Source organism: Convolutriloba macropyga, chromosome 1 (genome assembly GCF_964194025.1).
Source record: "Convolutriloba macropyga chromosome 1, txConMacr16.3, whole genome shotgun sequence".
NCBI lineage: Eukaryota > Metazoa > Xenacoelomorpha > Acoela > Convolutidae > Convolutriloba > Convolutriloba macropyga.
In genome coordinates this window covers 72,345,751-72,366,585 of record NC_134468.1, presented here as the reverse complement: position 1 = coordinate 72,366,585, position 20,835 = coordinate 72,345,751, and the positions used below count along the sequence as shown (strand labels likewise).

Genomic DNA, 20,835 nt, shown 5'->3' with positions numbered 1-20,835 from the left:
TACGAGCGAACAATATGAAAGTAGATCACGCGGCTGTCAACAACTTGTCCTGATATTGACCTCAACACTGAAACCAGAAATGATTCCAAGCTGAGAAATTCAAGTATTGTGTGGCAAATAAAACCATCAAACCCAAGTTACGCGCAAACAGACATTAAGACGGGCTAAAAGAGGAAAGCATTAATCTTTATTTAGTCATCATATTGCCAAAATAGCCACCGTTGACCCACAACGACAGGCATTGGTATGAAACAGTTGGAAAGAAAAAACAATTGACCTTATTTTTTTCAAAAAGGTTCTTATTTCTTCTACAGTTTTATATTCTAAAAAAGGGGCGAGAAAAAGGTTAACGCTTATAACATAGCTGGCAGATTGCCAGAAAATAGCCGCAGTAGCTTTGTAGATTTAACTGCTCTCAAATAACCTTCAAATAGAGTGACACACACACTCACTTTACCTTATCTCTTTGAATTAAAGTAAAGAAAAGTCAATTGCAAAGTGAGGAAGTCATTTTCGAGTGTGACCAAAAAATTTTTTACGCAGATGAACAAAAAACTCGCAGATAGACAAGACACCAAAGAATTTGCGCGATTTAAAATTAGATTGGCGGCCAATACCGCCCTATAGACTACCTAGACCATTGGAAAAAAAATCACTGATAGGAAAGAGTGCGTGAAGACGTAAACGCATTAACGGTTCTATCCTAGTTTTTGAGAAAAATTGATAGTCTAAAAGCAACCAGCGATGAAAACATAGAACTTCATGGATCAGTTGAGGTGCTTTTTATTACTTTTAAATTGAGCATAAACTTTCTCTACGGGGTTTCAAACGAAGCTATTTTACAATAATATAGACTACTAATGAGAATGAAAAAAAAATTAAATTGATTTTGGCAGACTTTACATTTGTCTTAGTAGCAAACCACCCCAAATTGAGTTCACCTGCTTCAAAATGTGATTGAGAGCCAACCTCTAAGAACCATCCTTCACATTAATAAGTCTCCAAAAAAGTTTCTGCGAATCAGAGTAGTGGAGACTAGTGAGCTGAAAGAAAAGCTCTAAGCGAATTTAATGCTCGCTGAGCGCTGCCTGTTAATCCCGTTTTTGAGGACGAAAAGCCAAATGGGCCCGACGAAAAATCGGTCAAGCAAAAATTAGCATATAGGCCGACAGGGCTAATATAATTGGTACAAACTTCATTTCAAAGCAATTAATAAGTTTAAGTTAAGTTTTTCTAGAACTTCGCTATAGGGTTCATCAAGTTTCTATTTTTATTTCGTTTTTCGACATTAAGTCCATCCATATAAGTGCGCATATAGAGCAGAGTAAGCGAAGAATGAAAAAAAAACCTAGAGAAGTCAAAATCACTTAACCCAAAACGTTGTGAAAGCGGCAAAAGTAGGTAAAGCGAAACAAAAAACTTTCATCGACTTAAAAAATACGAGCGAACAATAAGAAAGTAGATCACGCGGCTGTCAACAACTTGTCCTGATATTGACCTCAACACTGAAACCAGAAATGATTCCAAGCTGAGAAATTCAAGTATTGTGTGGCAAATAAAACCATCAAACCCAAGTTACGCGCAAACAGACATTAAGACGGGCTAAAAGAGGAAAGCATTAATCTTTATTTAGTCATCATATTGCCAAAATAGCCACCGTTGACCCACAACGACAGGCATTGGTATGAAACAGTTGGAAAGAAAAAACAATTGACCTTATTTTTTTCAAAAAAGGTTCTTATTTCTTCTACAGTTTTATATTCTAAAAAAGGGGCGAGAAAAAGGTTAACGCTGATAACATAGCTGGCAGATTGCCAGAAAATAGCCGCAGTAGCTTTGTAGATTTAACTGCTCTCAAATAACCTTCAAATAGAGTGACACACACACTCACTTTACCTTATCTCTTTGAATTAAAGTAAAGAAAACTCAATTGCAAAGTGAGGAAGTCATTTTCGAGTGTGACCAAAAAATTTATTACGCAGATGAACAAAAAACTCGCAGATAGACAAGACACCAAAGAATTTGCGCGATTTAAAATTAGATTGGCGGCCAATACCGCCCTATAGACTACCTAGACCATAGGAAAAAAAAATCACTGATAGGAAAGAGTGCGTGAAGACGTAAACGCATTAACGGTTCTATCCTAGTTTTTGAGAAAAATTGATAGTATAAAAGCAACCAGCGAAAAAAACCTAGAACTTCATGGATCAGTTGAGGTGCTTTTTATTACTTTTAAGTTGAGCATAAACTCTCTCTACGGGGTTTCAAACGAAGCTATTTTACGATAATATAGACCACTAATGAGAATGAAAAAAAATTAAATTGATTTTGACAGACTTTACATTTGTCTTAGTAGCAAACCACCCCAAATTGAGTTAACCTGCCAGAAAAAACCGCATTAGCTTTGTAGATATAGCTGCTCTCAAATAACCTTCAAATAGAGTGACACACACACTCACTTTACCTTATCTCTTTGAATTAAAGTAAAGAAAAGTCAATTGCAGAGTGAGGAAGTCATTTTTGAGGGTGAGGTAAGTCACGTGTGACCAAAAAATTTTTCACGCGGATGAACAAAAAACTCGCTCAACTAAGATTGAAAAATGACGTCAGGCACGCAATTCAGTTGAAATTTCATGCACGATTCAACAAAAAGCGGATTTGAAGTTATTGTGACGTCATATGGTCGAAACAAAAAAATTGACAAAAAACATAGCCGGAAGATATCCGGAAGCGACTCGAAGCGTCGAAATTTCAAAAAACCGTAACTGCAGCTGAATCCATTACATTTTTTATTAAACCTTTAAGTCATTACCTCCCCAGGTCTGACCTAAAATTTGGTCAAATTTAAACCACTGTCACCAAGAGAAGCAAATTGCAGTAAATTTTTATCGTATTGAAATCGTATGGTAAAGTTAAAAATCTGAAATAATTAGGATGGTAAAAAACTGATAGGTTGAAAAAGCTGACAGGGCTAAATAAATCATAATTCTGGTCTCAAAAAGATCGCGAAAGCAAACGGCAGATAATAAGTTCAGAAACTAAGTTAAATTTTTCAAAAAGAATGCTCAAATTTAAGAACCAGAAAACCACTACAATTAATCTAAACCACTAAATTTCTAATCATTGCAATTCAGCCAAAAACAGCACACACTTGTTCCTTGTTGTATCTATTCTAGACAAAATTTCACACTAATTCAAAAACTAATCATAGAAAACACATAAGCAACAGAACAAAATTCAAAGGCAAAAATTCGTTTAAAAACAATACCAAGGCCGGATGAACATTGCAATAAATAGTAGTAAAGGGAAATGTTGGAATACACCTTCTAGCAAACTCTCAGTACTGCCTTATGTTATATGAAATCAACTTCAAAACCAAAGAAATGACGAAAACCTAAGAAAAAGCTGAAATCATCAAATTTAAAAAATGAAAAACGATTAATTTTCATTGTTCAGCACTCGAGACATAGAAAAGACATCGAGTCATCCGAGACAAAGACCCATCCTCCTGTTTTGGCAGAATTTACATTGACTTTGGCAGACTTTACATTTGACTTAGTAGCAAACTACCCCAAATTGAGTTCACCTGCTAAAAAATGTGATTGAGAGCCAACCTCTAAGAACCATCCTTCACATTAATAAGTCTCCAAAACAGTTTCTGCGAATCAGTGTAGTGGAGACTAGTGAGCTGAAAGAAAAGCTCTAAGCGAAATTAATGCTCAGCTATCGCTTTCCGGGCTATTAAAAAAAACTAGCAGGCCCGCGAAACCATAAGAAAATCATTTACGAATAAGAGGTTCAAAAAAACTTAAGGTTTCTGTTTCGAACCGACTCGGGCTTGAACCCATATCTCTCGCTTAACAGCCATAGGTCTCAACAATAACGCTAATTATGCGTATTGCACTTGTCTCCTGCTCTTTCTACAGGAAATTTCTGGACAAGGGCGTTTGTGACCCGCTTGTTTTGCTATACTGCATGCCTAATGAGCGAAAAAATTGTGCACAATAGAAACTTAAATAGGGTGGCAAAGCGCGTCTCAAAACGCATTGATTATGCGCTATATTGCATGATTACAGACCCCTAAAACATGTTACGATAGGAGCAAGGTTAACAATTGTGCTCAATTGCAACTGATGTTTAATATCATAAAGGAAGGTTAGACAATACGACTAAAACTGCTCAAAACTTAGTTTCAGAGTGACTTTATGGACAATGGTAATAGAACTGCAAATCAGCAGCTATAAAAAAACAACCTGTAGTTATCCTATGGAGGACAGAGAAAAATGGTTGATTTTTCCAATTCAGTCTGTTTGAAGCTCTTGGTGTATTCTGTTTTTGCCTCCCGTTTCGTGGGGGTGACTATTTGCTCAAGTGGTTTTCTTGAACACTATATTTGAGAAGAGAGATAAAGAATGAAAGAAGAGAAAAATTATTGCTCTAAAATTTGTTTAGGGGCAACAATACTAACTGGAAAATCCAAGTGGTTAACGAAAAACGATCGTTCAAAGGCTTGAAATAAACAAAAACAAAGAAGAGACCAAGCGAATGGAAAGGAGAATTGCCACAAAGAGAAAACAATTGCAATTTTTCATCCCCCAAACACAAACACACGGGGACATGAACCAACTCGCGTCGCATGGTAGTGATTAGAAATTTTCATGTCTACAAACGGATAGGATTAGCATCCCCAAACACACACAGGAACAAGAAACGAATCAGCGTCACAACAAGTGCTCTCAAACAACAGGCGGCATGGAGTTGATTAGAAATTTTCATGCCTACAAAAGGGAGGGTGCCCGACACGAGTTCGAACCCTCGACCCTCAGCTTAACAGTCATCCAACTGCGCTAAAACGACTACATACCACCTTTGCTTACAATCGCTTATATCTTATCAATAAACATATTTCAGATTGAGAGTATTTGAGATCCCGCAAATATCAAAAGTGTGAAAAATTTAGTTGAAAGCTAAGAGTGTTCCAGAATAGCGCAGAATCTATATGGCTAAAACTTTGCACAAAACTGAAGTTACAAGTTTACAATAAAAACTTTAAACTCAGTTCTGCAGCAATTAAAAAACACGTAGTACCCAGGACAGTCAATCCTCCCTCTGGGCGAGTATACCATCAAGTCCTCATAGCCTTGTGGTAACTGCACCTGAAAAACAGGCCTTTGTCCCAGGTTTGGTTCTCACCCATCTACTTTGGTTCAGTGCCTCTGGAGCCTAAAAGGCCTCTGGAGCCTTTTAGGCCAGTGACCTCTCTCGATATGTTCGCTTAACCATGCTGCTTAATGCGGCTCTTAAACACGCACCTCCAAAGGCCTCTTAAACATGCAGAAAATATGTCTCATTTCAGAGCTCACGTGTTCAATATATAGGATTAAACCGACCAGCGTCGGTCAAAGTGCTCTTGACCAAATTAATTCAAGGATTGGAAAATTACAAACATATCTGGCAGATTGCCAGAAAATAGCCGCTATAGATTTGTAGGTCGGCCGTCTAAAAAAACAGTAAAAAAAGACAGACCAAAAAAATTCGTCTTTTCATTGAAGGCTGATCTGTTATATTTTGATTAAAAATCTGTATAAGTTATTGCTGCCTCTATTAGCTGATCTCAAATAACCTTCATTTAGAGTGACACACGCCCATTTGACCTTATCTCTTTGAATTAAAGTAAATAAAAGTCAGTTTCAAAGTGAGGAAGTCATTTTTGAGAGTGAGGTAAGTCAAGTGTAACCAAAAATTTAATCACACACATGAACAAAAAAACTCGCTCCACTAAGAGCGAAAATGACGTCACACATGCAATTCAGTTAAAATTGCATGAACGAATGAACAAAAAGTAGCTGTGACGTCATATGGTCGTAACAAAAATCATGACAACGAAATAAAAAAACATAGCAGGACAAGTCCTGAAGTACAATTCAAAGAATTTTCATTGACTTAACAAACAACTAGACCTAGAACGGACAATAAGTGAATTGGAAAAACCATTTCTAGAAAAATCAGAAGAAAAAAACAAAAAAAACTGAAAATCAATGTCAAAATGCCGCTAGGGAGAACAAAAAACCACTAGTGAGATATGTAATTTTGGTTCTAACAAAAAACTAGGTCCAGAATGAGCTGTGATTGGATTGAGAAAACTATCTAGAAAAAAATCCGATCCAAAAAATCGAAAAAAAAACGGTAAAATCAGAGTGAAATTGCCGCATGTGAACAAAAAATCACTAGCGAGAAAGCGAATTTTTGTTCAAACACCGTTTTCTCACTACTTTAAAATTAGAGCGAAAAAATTTCACACCGCAAAACCACTTGCTTTTTCGCTCGATTTCCTGTTTCGGCGTGACCAAAATCACCACTCCAATTTGACTTCAAAAATCATGAAAATGTGTGAACAGATCTTGAAAAAAAAGACAGCGCCCCAATACAATTCAAATTCTTTGAATTGTAAAAAACCAAGAGAAGGCCAAAAATAGCCCCAGCTATCGCTGTGCGGCTATTAAAAAAAATGAAAACATCCGGCTTCTTATGTCTTTAATAACAATTCTGTCTTGCCACATATACTAAAACAACTACTTGGGTGCCGTAAAAATTAGATAGGAGCAGATAAAGAAATGAAGGGTTGTATTTAATGAAGCAGCTTACAAAACTATTAGAAACTTCAAGAAAACATTTCGCCTGTTGAAGTTCATCCACAAAAGCCCTATACCTAGCGGCCTTCACTATATTTTGTGAAAAAGGTCATCTATGGCTCTGAAATAGGTCTGAATCTTATGAAACGAATGACCCATACACTTTTGCGAGAGAGTGAGAAAGGACGTTCAAATGGAAGAACGCGCAAATTAATGAGAGGAACAGGAAGTTCAACAAATTGAGCGTAGCCGCTTAAAATTGTGAAAAAAGAGCAATTTACAACACGCAAAACTGAATGATTCAAAGACGCAGACCTCACTCGAAAAGTTAAAGCAGTCGAGCGAAATAAAAACACTCACATGACCACAAAAATTGCTTGAAAAGGAACAAAAAAGTAAAAAGTGAAACATCATTGAAATACAATCGAATTAAAAAGCATCACAATGACAGCGACTATCACTTTTGAAGCAATAAAATCGCATTCTTGGCAAAAATTAGATATAAATCTTTGCTCACCGTCCAAATTGTTCAATTGATCATTCATGTTAGCTGAAGGTGGGTACACATTAGGCTTGAATCCTGACCCACTCAAGTTAGCAACAGACGAGCTGGGAGCGGGCATGGAAAAGTTGCTTTTGTCGGGAGGCGACGAAGTTTCAGCAGTCACGTTCTCGTTGGCCACCGAGGCATTGTTCACTTGGGCCGAAGGCGCAGAAGAGGATGATTCAAGAGACAAATCGTTCACTTGATTGTCACTGAACACTCCTGTTTAGAAAAGTCAACTTTAATGCTCTCAGACATTTATTTATATAAAAGCAAGCCAACCGTAGACATCTTATTTTTTATTGGAGATTTATCATACTATCATCTGGATTTACGACTCTGGCGATTCGTCATATTACTTAGTTTATCATTATACATCAGTTTTATAATATAACCAAGTATTAATGGAGGAATTGCTTTCCAATGACAGATAGGGTCTATTGCAGCCTACTGGGGTATTCAGTTCAGATGGACCACTTAACTTATTTAAACTACATTTGGCGCATTTTTCAATTCACCTCTCATAGTAAACCCCCACCGATAACCGCTTGCATAGCAGATAAGCAGAGCAGTCTAAAATTCTGAAGAAAAGCAATTAAGATTTTTTAAAAACTCAGAAGTGTCAAGCGAGATAAGACAGATAGGTCAAAGAAAACCTCCGATCGACAGAGCCCGAATAACACCTAAAAATTCCGTGTCAGGTCGATTAATCAAGGCTGTTTGATTATCACCTTCAGGCGGTGGTTTCTCTCCCTGAGGTCCCACTCCTCCCTGATTTGGGATTTCATTGAAGCTGTTTTGAATCTGTTGCTGCTGTTGTTGTAAGGGATCGAACTCTCTTCCAGCACCACTCTTAATTGCAACACTTTCGCCTATAATTTTAAATTCAAACAATAATAGCATAATTGGTAGCAATCGGTATTAAATTCGAGGTACACTATTCGTATTTAAATACTTATCATTTGCTGCAGCAAATTTCAGGCGTTCAAAAGTATCCACCAAGAATAAGCTCCCGGAAACCTGCAATTAATGATGTAAATTTTTACACCTTCTTAAGGGCACTTTTCAATTGTTATGGCTAGTCTCATCTCTCGATAGGTTCCCAGTACCATTGCCGCTGCATAAGCCCGCATAAGTTTAATCACAACGGCGTTCCCAAGCAAAAATTGTTCACGTGGGAGACTCGTCACACGGATTCACTTTGGAAAAAACTCGCCACTAACTTTCCAGCCACTTACTTGCATTGTGCTTGCTCGCATCTTTACTCCGCTTCTCTTTTTTACTCGGTACTGAGTTTGAAGTTGCAATCTTCGGGCCCATAAACTCCTCCATATTGTCAAACTGTTCTATCCACGAGGACAGTTTGGTCATCACAGATTTCATTTCACTTTTAAGCTCTTGTAATTTGACATTGCTCATCACTACTTGATCGCCTCGCAATTCTATACTTTCTTCATCCTCTGTCAAACAGACGGCTCATTTAACAACACGTTTTCAACGTCAGCAGGTTATAAAATAAAGGATACGTGTTTCTTAGGAATAAATTTAAAGTTGCGAAGGCAAAGAAATTCGTTCTCTGAACTCAATAAAGAAATGACTTACCATGTAGAGGTAATTAAGGGTAACATGTCAGACAACTAAAGATACCTCACCGGAAAAAAATCCCATAAATTATAGCCACATGGCCACCAGAACTTCACCTTTAGGAACATCCCAAATTTTTCAAAATTACGCTTCATTTGGATATTTTTGGGACTATTGCCCAGAGGAGGTCGCTTTCTGGTGCTTTGGTATTTCTTTTAGAATGCACAAGGTAATGTATATCACCAGAATAAATATAATTTTAAAGAGGAAACTCATTGAATACATGTGGAGCTATTTGGAAAGAAACTGGAATGAGCAGAATCCTTGCACATGGACATTCATTTGTATCTGTGAAAACTGTCGTGCACATCCTAGAACCTAACAGCGGAAATAACATTCCAGTGGCATATCCACGAAGTCATAATAATAATAATAATAATAATTTCTTCTTTTAAGAATATAAATCAACTAAAGGGTAAGATGAAAACAGGAATATTTCAAATAAGAGTACAACAAAAGCAACAAACAGATCGTCGTTAATATTAAGTACGAGATGCAGTATAGGATCATATAGTTACGATAAACTTGAACAACGAAAATTGCTAAGCTCTTGAATTCACAGAAGAAGCAGTTACTTACGGTATATGTTGATTTTTAAATAATTGTCACTGTCAATGAGAGCAAAGACCAAGTCGGAGTTATCTGTCAAGCTTATCAAATCACCATCTAAACAAAATTAACAAGTTAAATTGATTCAAAATTCTTGGCATAATGTTCAAAAAGGGGCTTAGTACTCACCAGCATCAACATATTTAATTGACAACTGTGACGATGGAGGCATATGAAAAATTCTCTGACACATCAAGCACAATTCATCCAGAGTCATAGGTTCATCAGCAGCATTCAGCACAATTTTTCGCACTTCTTTTGTAGTCTGTGCGCCGGAACATCTTCGAATTTTAACAACAATTTTCTTACTTGGCCCTTGAAAAAGAGACATAATTTATCTGAAACTTGTCGTTTGTTATCGAGCAGTTACGCTCGTAGTATATTTGCTATTCTCAACTCCCTTACATTCTAAATGTCCAACGTGTAAAAAGGAAAACTCTATTAAGAAATGCCCTTCCACAACACTGGGTGAACATAGCGGCGTCCGGGGCCCTCACTCTTTTCCAACTCTAACAATAAAATGAAAAAATTAAACAAAAACATCAGTTGAGAATATTTACTAAACAAGATTTAATAGAAAAAGATAGAAAAGAAAAGAATTGTAAGAGAGAAACAAAACAATCAAGTACAATGCTTTCCAAAAACTCCAAAACTTAAAAGACAAATGGAAATTTATCAACATGAGAGGCTCCATACAGGTCTCTAATAAAAATACAGCTTTAAAGAACTCCTTTGATGAAACGAACCGATTTCCAAATTTCTCATTTATTAACTTGGGAAACTTTACCGGAGCACAAACATCTCTTCTTGCAATGAACACACCTGATCGAGAGCCATTTGCCTTTCAAAGCAATTAAGTGGGTTGCATGCTCTCTTGCAATACGGGAGTTGAATCCAAACAAGCCTTTGGGACCATGCACAGTTCATTCATGGACAATTAAAGATGCAATGTGCGTAATTGCTTATTTTATTTACATATTCAACAAAAGTTTAATACACCAAATTTTTCAAGCGAGATAAATTTTCAAATGTTACGCCTCCATTGAAGATAGAGGGGTTAAAAAGTTAATGAAAAGTTACCAATGGATAGAGTGGTTAACAAAAATAATAATTTTTTGAAAGCTCAAAAACTACTAGCTGTACCAATTGATAAAGGCTGTGGTTTTTTGTGTTATGATACAGACAACATTCTCGAATTAACTAAACGAAATCCTCAGTACCAGTCAGTTTAAGGCTCGTAATGGACAAAGTTATGATCTAAGAACAAAAACGGAAAACTGATAAACAGCCTTTTGAGACTAGCCGTAAAGAATGTTCACCTTAAGTGTAACAAAATGTGGTACAGTCCATTGGACGGTTTGGCAATGGGTGCTTCGCTGGCTGTAATTATGGCAAATTTGTGGATGAAATCTTTCGAGAGACCAAATGAGGGAAGAGAGAACAAAACTCCTGACAGGAGGGTAATGTGCATTGATTGTAACCGACGCGTTACTTTCCGAGGGAAAGGTATCGAGTGTGAATTATACAACGACTGGTTTCATGCAAAATGCTACGGTCTCACCGACACAGAGTATAAGAACAAGCAGAAAATCGTATGGATCTGTCCTTATTCTGCAAAAAAGGTTCGAAAGAGGACACACAGTAATTGAAATTATTCAAGAGGCATTTGGACGGTATAGTGTCTGCTGTCAAGGGGAACCCTCTAGATTACCTAGAGTAAGCAAATTCTCATCACAAAATTTTACAATTCAGTCTTGAGACACTAAACTGTAGTGGAGACCTGGCTTTCCTAGATCTAAACATAAACGTAAGCGAAGATAGGAAAATTGGCTGTCATTGGTATCAAAAATTGACGAATACGTGCTTAATCCTAAGTTTCCATAGCTGCGCACCGTTTCAACAAAAAGAAAACAGCGATTCAAGTGATTGTGCATGATTTTTCAATACGAACAGTGAATGGCAATACTTTGATGTAGCTCTTAAGATAAAATCGAAGATCTGGACTTAAAATCAATATCCTAGTGACTGGTCATTCAGTATTGTTAATGAGACGTTGGATAAATTGGTCACGAAGAAAAAGTTTACAGCAGAACCCCACAAAAATGAACGACATCTTGAAAAGGTTAAAAGTCTGAACAAAAAAGAGATTAAACCGATGTTTTTTAATCAATACAGAGGAAACATCACTCAAAACTTGGAGGTAGACAGGAAAAAATTGTGTGACATTCAAATCATTTTCACAAAGAGAAAACTAAGAAATTGCTTGCCAATCTGAAATCATCTTTTGATGAGAATTTGAAATCCCATGTGGTTGATAAAGATACATGTATTGGATGCGGTTCCATGTCTGTTGGCCAAACCAGCCGACATGTTTCCTTTAGAATTTTGGCGCATCAAAAGAAGGATTCCACTATGAAACAACACCTTTTCGATTTTTGTGGTACAGCGCATAATGGGAGGTTTTAGATGCATGCAGCGGTGTTGAACTGAAAACAATAACATTGAAAACTAATAACAATAAAGGTGATCTACATCAAAAGCTGAAACCGCAATTAATTACTCGCGATGGGAAACGGGGTGAGAATGGACATTGAAATATTAATTCAAATACAGAAAAAATGACTTTTGAAGTTCAAAAAATAATCTTGTACATGTTAATTCAAAATTTTGTCAATCCCATTAAGTAAAAAATAACAACAGATAGGAATGAAAATAAAAATCCATTTTCAGGAATAGAAAGCGTTATACCCGGGATTTTTAAAAACTCCGGATTAAAACTTGAATTAGTTTTAGAGTAACAAGTGTAAATAAATTGCTGTAAATGTAATTTTAAAAGTAAATAACTTCAAAAATTTGCTGTTAGTTTAACTCATTTTAACTCATTAAACCTGATGACGAACATAATGTTCAAAAACGTTAGTTTTTTTTAAATCAATTTATGTTTTAATTAGCAATTCCTTCTTCTCTGCACCTATTAAAGAAGCGATCCGCTACATATTATCAACAAGAGACCTATATAAGTCACTAGTTTGTTTTCTACAGTTTTTGAGATTAAGCATAAACAGTTCGAGACTATCTTTGGTAGCATAACAATGATTCTTTAACTGTTTGGGTTTAGAAAAAAAATCAACCAGCTATGCCTTACTCTTACTGAACAAATCCATTCGAAAGAAAACGATAATTTGAAAAAACGGATAATTTCCGTTTCTGCTATCATTACGTTATACGCCCCCCGTCAGAACACTTAACATTATATACTAAATTGTTATGTAAAAATATGGCACGAGCGTCTGGGGGGTGCAGATAATATGCGCCCACTAAACTGGGCGGGCGGCACAAAAGGAAGAGAACCGATAATGCAATCGGCTCTCTTGGAGTTTTCAAAAACATTTCATTTTTTTCTCATTCAGTTTCTCATTTTTCATCTGTGTTGAATTTATGCTGGAAGAAACAAAGAAAGTGAAGAAAAACTCCATACAAACCTTATTTTTTGCCAAGTTTAGACAAAAAAAGCAGCATTGTTCTTGATAAATTAATTTAAAACTTGTGTCAACTGAAAACAGAATCAAAGCAAAATTAGAGCAAAACAAAAAGAAACGTTTAGAAAGCCTTGCCTACAGAACAACCAATAGTTTTGACAATACCACGGATAACCCGCAATGGAATATTTAAAACGTTTACAAAGTAGTTGATTTGGCTAAGTTCAACCAATCAAAGATCTTTTCGATTCTTTCTGCTACAATAACATCAACTTAGTCTAACAGCAATGGCAAGACTTATATTACCAACATTTTTTTTAGCAAAAATGTACCAAAATTCATTTCCCATACTGCAGAATTCCCAACCTTGTGTATCAGACTCAACATCTCGTCTTATTGAAGTTCTAAATCTTTTTGATCAAAAGTAAGCAAATCCATAGCACCATCAACACTTGCACTAGATAAAATGCTTTCACCTAAAGATGAAATACACCTTAATAGTCCAGATGATCAAAAAAAATTTGAATTGGGAAATCTCAACAATCCTCAGTTTAGCAGAGATCAGAAAAACTTTAAATCTATCCAAAGAATCCACCTTTTTGCCGCGAAATGGATCTTCAAGAAAAATAGAATCTTCTGAGGCCTCAATTCATTCAATACGTATAAAACTCAGAGACCGAACAGAAACTGAATGAAGTGAGATTAAACCTTTCGGAAATAAGTTGTAATGCTAATTATCTAACCAAAGGGCCTCAGCGAGTAAACGTCGATGATATTCGCTCTAGTTGATACCAAATAAAACATGGCATGACCAAGCGATTTTTGTTTGGAGCAATTCTTTCAATTTTTACGTTAACAGCCTCAAAGACTCAATAAGTCATAATACAAAAACCGTACATTATGCAGATAAGTGCGTGTTATTTTCTTCAGTTGAAGTCATCATCTCAGCTTAAAAAGATTCATCGGAAACTCTTAAAAATGTTAATTCACAATTTAAGAATTATTAAACAAATCTGAACGTAGAGAAAAACTAGAACGTTCAAAACTTTTCTCAGTTGGATTCTGCTTTTGCATTTAGATTACTCGGCTTTGTTAAATATCAATAGTAAGAAAAGACAATTAAACTGGGCATTAGATAAGACACTTGCAACAAATCAATCTGTGAAAAACCTTGGCCACAATGCATTGCAAATCTAATAATGAACTATGTTTGTTATCACTATCTAAGCTTAAAAACTACAAAAACCCCTTTAATAAGCAAAAATTGTCTCCCGAATGAGGATGAAGTCTTGAACTTATGCATGAAAAAACGAAGAATCTTAAACAAAACTGCACACATATTTGTTATTAGATTCTTTCAAAATTTTTAAAACTAAAAACCAAACAAAAACTGAAGGAAATGAGATTTAATAATTCGGAAAAAATTTATTGCCAATTATCTAACCCTAAAGAAGTCACCGAATAAATTTCAAAGATGTTAGCTCTATTTGGCACCAAGTAGAACGTGGCGTGATCAAATGAACACTGATAGGTTCATTTTTTTCAATTCTCACTTTATCAACCTCAAAATCTCAAAAAAATATAATAAAAATCTATACAGAATGCAGATGATTGCGTTTTATTTTTTCAGTTGAAAAGAACTACTCAGCAAAACCAAATTTATCGGAAAGCCTTAACAAAATCAGCTCATTCTTTAACAATCATGAACTAAATCTAAACGCAGGAAAATAAAATATACCAAATTACAAAAAAACTGATCTAAAAGCAAAGATCTGGAAACATTTGCAGTTAAAAAAACAGCTATTAAGAAGAAAATGAATGCAAACAACGGGGCATATTTATTGATAATACCTTCAATTTGAATCTCAAGTAAAAGCAAATCAATAAAGAATCAGTCAGTAAGCTTTCAACTAAAAACTAAAACGTTCGAAACTTTTCATAATTTGATGCTGCTTTTGAATTCAAATTACCCGCCTCTGTAAAATGGCAATAGAAAAGAAACGTAAGTTTTTGGCATGAACGACAAATAAAGTGGGGATTGAGGATAATTTACTTGCAGTGAATCAATCTTTGAAAAATCTTGGCCTCAATGACTAGCAAGTCTGATAAGGAACTAATATTGTTGTCACTCTCTAAGCTTAAAAACTACGAAACCCCTATAAATAAGAAAAAATTTCTCCTGAACGAACACGAAAAATTGAATATTTGCTCGAAAAAAAAGAAGAAAAAGACGCAAAATTTCAAGCAAACCATAAATTTTGTCATTGTGTTAGACAAAAGACAAACTGATTTGATCTTGACAAATAAATTTCATTATTGGATTATCTCAAAAAAATGGAGGCAAAACAAGAGTGTTTATACAGCATAAACAACAAAAAATTTTTTCTGACAATTTTGCCAACGGAACAAACATGAATTTTGACAATACCGCAGATAACCCACAATGGAGTAAGAAAAACATTTACAAAGTAATTGATTCGGCTAATTTCAGCCAATCAAAGACCTTTTCAATCCTCTCTGCTACAAAAATATCAACTTTGTCTAACAGCAATGGCACGATTGATATAACAAACTTTTAGACAAAAACGTACAAAAAGTAACATCCCATACTGCGAAAAACCAGTTTTCATCGGAAAGTCTTAAAAAAGTTAACTCACAATTTAAAAAATAATTAATTAAAGTTGAACGTAGAGAAAACAGATTAAACCAAAATAAAGACAAGCTGTTGATTTATTTGCAAAGATTTGAAAACTTTTACAGTTGTCAATAAAACTGGTATTGGAAAAAAATAATGCAAAAACCATGGCATAAAAGCTGACAGTAAAACTGTTATTGAAAAACGAATGCAAAACCTGTGCACTATTATCGATAATAACTTCTATTTGAGTCTCAAGTTAAACAATGACAGAATATGGCTGTAGGAAGTAAAATAAGGAAATCAGCAAATTTTCACTGTAAACTAGAACGTTGAACACTTTTCTCAGTTGGATTCTGCTTTTGCTTTTAGAATACTCGGCTTTGTTATATGCCAATAGTAAGGAAACTGAATTTTTTTGCTTGAAAGACAATTAAAATGGGCATTAAAGATAATCCATTTGCAGCATAACAATCTTTGAAATACCTTGGCCACAATGCATTGCAAATCTAATAAGGAACTATGTTTGTTATCATTATTAAGCTTAAAAAATACAAAAACCCCATAAATAAGCAAAAATTGTCACCCGAATGAGGATGAAGTCTTGAACTTATGCATGAAAAAACGAAGAATCTTAAACAAAACTGCACACATATTTGTTATTAGATTCTTTCAAAATTTTTAAAACTAAAAACCAAACAAAAACTGAAGGAAATGAGATTTAATAATTCGGAAAAAATTTATTGCCAATTATCTAACCCTAAAGAAGTCACCGAATAAATTTCAAAGATGTTAGCTCTATTTGGCACCAAGTAGAACGTGGCGTGATCAAATGAACACTGATAGGTTCATTTTTTTCAATTCTCACTTTATCAACCTCAAAATCTCAAAAAAATATAATAAAAATCTATACAGAATGCAGATGATTGCGTTTTATTTTTTCAGTTGAAAAGAACTACTCAGCAAAACCAAATTTATCGGAAAGCCTTAACAAAATCAGCTCATTCTTTAACAATCATGAACTAAATCTAAACGCAGGGAAAATAGAATATACCAAATTACAAAAAAATTTATATAAATGCAAAGATCTGGAGACATTTGCAGTTGAAAGAAACCAGTTGTTGAAAAAAAAACGAATGCAATTACCGGGGCATAATAATTGATAATACCTTCAATTTCAATCTCAAGTAAAAACAAATCAGTAAGTTTTCAACTATAAACTAAAACGTTCAAAACTTTTCTTAATTTGATGCTGTTTTTGCATTCAGATTACTCGCCTCTGTTAAATACCAATAGAAAGGAAACGTAATTTTTTGCATGAACGTTAACTGAAGGTGGGATTGAGGATAATTTAACTGCAGCAAATCAATAACTGGAAAATCTTGGCAACAATGCCTAGCAAGTCTGATAAGGAACTAATGTTGTTGTCACTATCTAAGCTTAAAAGCTACAAAACCCCTATAAATAAGAACAAAATGTCTCCTGAACGAAAAAGAAAGTTGAATTTTTGCTCGAAGTAACAAAGAAATTGAAGCAAAACTTCAAGCAAACCTTAAATTTTGGCTTTGTGTTGACAAAAAAAACAGCATTGTTCTTGACAAATAAATTTAATAATTGGATCATCTCAAAACAAAATGGAGGCAAAACAAAGGTGCTTCCACAGCATAAACAACAATTTTTTTTTCTGACAATTTTGCCTACGGAACAAACACGAGTTTTGACAATACCGCGGAGAACCCACATTGGAGTTTTAAAAACATTTACAAAGTCATTGATTCGGCTAATTTCAATCAATCAAAGACCTTTTCAATCCTCTCTGTTACAATAATATCAACTTTGTGTTACAGCAATCGCACGACAGTTTTAACGAACTTTCAGACAAAAACGTACCAAAAGTAACATTCCATACTGCGAAAAACCACCTTCGGTATCAAATTCAACTTCTCATAGTACTAAAGTCCTATGCCACTTTGCTAACATATAAGCAAATCCAAAACATCATCAAGACTTGCACTAGGCAAAATGTTTTCACCTAAAGATTAAAAACACCAAAATATTCGAGACGATCAGGAATAATTCCAATTGAATAATCTCAGCATTCCAAGGGTTAGCAGAAATGAAAAATACCACAAAGCAATCAAAAAATGTCCACAATCTTACAGCAAAAATGATCTCTAACACAAAGTAGCATCTTCTGACGCCTAAAAAGCACAATTTGTCATTCAATTCATTCGAAACATATAAAACCCAGAGACCGAACACAAACTGAAGGAAGTGAGATTTAATTTTTCGGAAATAAGTTGTATTGCTAACTATTTAACCAAAGGCATCAGCGAGTAAAGATCATTGATGTTGGCTCTTAGTGGTACCAAGTAACCGATAGTGTAATCAAATGAACTCTGCTTGGTTCAGTTTCTTAATTCTCGCTTTAACAACCTCAAAAACAATAAATCATAATCCAAAAACTATACAAAATGCAGATGAATGCGGGTTATTTTCTTCAGTTGAAGTCAACATCTCAGCTTAACAAGATTCATCGGAAAGTCTTCACAAAACTAGCTCACACTTTAAAAATTATTAAACAATACTGAACATAGAGAAAAAAGATGAAATCAAATTAAAGACAAGCTGTTGATCTATTTGAAAAGATTTGAAAACTTTTACAGTTGTCAATAAAACTGGTATTGGAAAAAACTAATGCAATTAACATGACATAATAATTGATAAAAACTTCAATTTGAAACACGAGTAAATAAGAAAAAAATTGACAAAACATGGTTGTACGAATTAAGACCAGAAAAACAGTACATATTGCACTTTAAATTAAAATTTTCAAAATTTTTCTCAATTTGGTTCTGTTATCGCATTTAGGCTACTCAGCTATGTTAATTAACACTGTTTAAGAATCTTAATTTCTTCGCTTGAACGTCAATTAAACTGGGGATTGTAGAGAACTTTTTTCCAGACAAAATACAAAAGTTCGAGAGATTTGAGAATCAGCAAAAATGTCTTAAGTTTTCAACAATTGACATACAACCAATTTTGTATTTTAACGACTACATCACCAATCGAAAACTACCATTCAAGAGTAACTTGAATCTTCCAAGTGCAATTCATTACATACATAGCCGAACAAAGAAAAGGATTTTCCTAGATCACAGGTCGACAAATTATCTCAACAAAACGTTTTTCCATACAACAGCAAAAAAATTAGAACAATCTGTCTTTTTCTCGTTAAAACTAAGCGTCAAAACAACAATTAAGAAAGGAAAGATAGCTTAAAAAGATATTTTCTTTGACTGTAATTTGTGAAACCGGAATCTAACCATTCAGTTTTGAAAAACTATGATTTTAATTGTTAAAAAATTGATAGAGACTCAATAATCTTATATCTTATATGTTATCACATAGTTATCACTAAGCCACCCTCACATTGTAACAAAAACTCAAACAAAGCAACACAATTTTTCGTTCCATTTGACCAATGGTTTGATTTCAGAACATGAAATCCCTCTTAAAGGCTTTCAGTACGGTTTCAATAAACTCTTATTTGTAAAGAAAACGTGAACAAGATCCATTTTCAAATTGTTTGCATTTTACCACAAAAATCGAAAATGTTCCTAAACATTAGTGTTCAAAATATAGAAATCCAATATGTTTTAGGCCCTGCATCCAAATGCTTTTATAGGCGTTAAAATATGCAAATAGTTGTGTTCATTTCGAAATGAATCACAATAGTCTTTCAATGATCAAATAAAATTTGCAATCTCAACAGAGATGTGACACTGATTGCATTTATATTTTAACTCAGAATATTCACTTTGTAGGATAAATCATTACTAGAATCTGAAAACCGTTTGCCATTCTTAAAAACTCTATTATGATTCTTAGCTGTGTAGTATTACGAGAGCCGTTACAAATGAGCGGATAATTAATCCCGCATTAGAGCGAACGTATTTAGGCGCTAATTAACCATTCTTTCGCCGCGCGCTAAACAAACTAACGCTTGTTAAGACTACCAGTACACAAGTATTTAAACAACTCAGTTCGACTTATTTAAATAACACAACTTTAGGCCTGGATCTCCTCGCTTATATCCAGGATAGAAAATGTACGTTGTTGAACGTAGGCGGCCTGTAAAACCACAGTTTCTTTTGATTTAAATTACTTCTGCTTTTGACAGTTGCAATGCAGATCTTTCCCCCCAAGTTCAATAAAGATGAAGCAGATTGCTTCAGGGGAAAAGACAATAGAGTCTCATAAAAAGCCCCCAAGAAAACCATAATTGTTGCGGTTTTAGAAGAGGGGAAAAGCAGAAAACAGGCGCCTACGAAATCAATAATTGATGCTCTCAGCTTTTTAGATTTTTATTATTTTTTGGAGTTTCAATAATTTTTCCGTGAGATAAAAAAGAGTTAATTCTCTTGCCTTCTCGGCCAATAGGAAAATTAAGAAGCACCTCACTATGAACGTGAGTTTGTGATTCGCTCCCTATCGGCCCAAACGGAGCTGAGAGGAATTAATTGTTTCTCTCAGCGAAGTGGGACGGAATAAAATTAGAGAGACAAATAACAGAGCCAGCGACGAGCAGCAGACAACTGCTTTCATTTTTCTCAAAATTTAACTTCACTTTAACAATAAGATAGTCGAACAAAATTGTTTAATAACTTAGACAAATAATTCCAGATTTGATTTTATAACTTTCTTTTTCGACAAATAACATAACTGAAGAAACACCCAAGTGAACGATCGCCCAACAGCTCACCTCCAATTCACCACTACACAACTGGTAATTAGTAAGCTGTAATTTTATATTTACTCTTTTATAAATTTAATACTTTCAGCCCCCCAACTATTTTAAATTGAGACTTATAGCACAGACAGATCTTAGGCATATATCTTTGCCTTCGATTTGTTATATCTTTTGTCAAGTTTGACTGGCATACATAAAGAGATCCCGTATTGTGTGATCTGTAGCAGCCCAGCCAAATTTGATAACTGGTGCGCCCAGAGGAAAGAATCACGCCTGAATTTTTGTTTTTCTATCCGATCGGATTAAAATAGTAAAATAACCACTACCACAGAAGTGAAAGCACACTAATAGACAAACAAATAGAGTAATTTATATCAAATTTACGGCCGAATTACAGTAAATTTACATTAAAATAGTAACAGGCAACTGATTCTTTGCTCTTGTAAAATTGTTCTGACCCGGGTGGGGGTAATCTATGTCCAATTTTTAGTTTATTTATATAACAATTGAAGTACTTTTACATTTTATAGTCAAAATTT

The 20,835-nt window shown here is 34.7% G+C and overlaps 1 protein-coding gene across 1 annotated transcript in view; it reads right to left on the bottom strand.

Annotated features, from left to right (window-relative positions):
* LOC142342349 (uncharacterized) overlaps nucleotides 1-20,835 on the bottom strand; it is a 337,600-nt gene that overhangs the window by 4,627 nt on the left and 312,138 nt on the right. The window contains exons 2-6 of the mRNA XM_075393652.1: nucleotides 9,559-9,769; nucleotides 9,400-9,486; nucleotides 8,415-8,636; nucleotides 7,908-8,048; nucleotides 7,150-7,398 (exon numbers count right to left, since the gene is read on the bottom strand). Of these exons, the coding sequence (XP_075249767.1) occupies nucleotides 7,150-7,398; nucleotides 7,908-8,048; nucleotides 8,415-8,636; nucleotides 9,400-9,486; nucleotides 9,559-9,760 (901 nt within the window). The 5' untranslated portion in view covers nucleotides 9,761-9,769. The remainder of the gene's footprint in view (nucleotides 1-7,149; nucleotides 7,399-7,907; nucleotides 8,049-8,414; nucleotides 8,637-9,399; nucleotides 9,487-9,558; nucleotides 9,770-20,835) is intronic.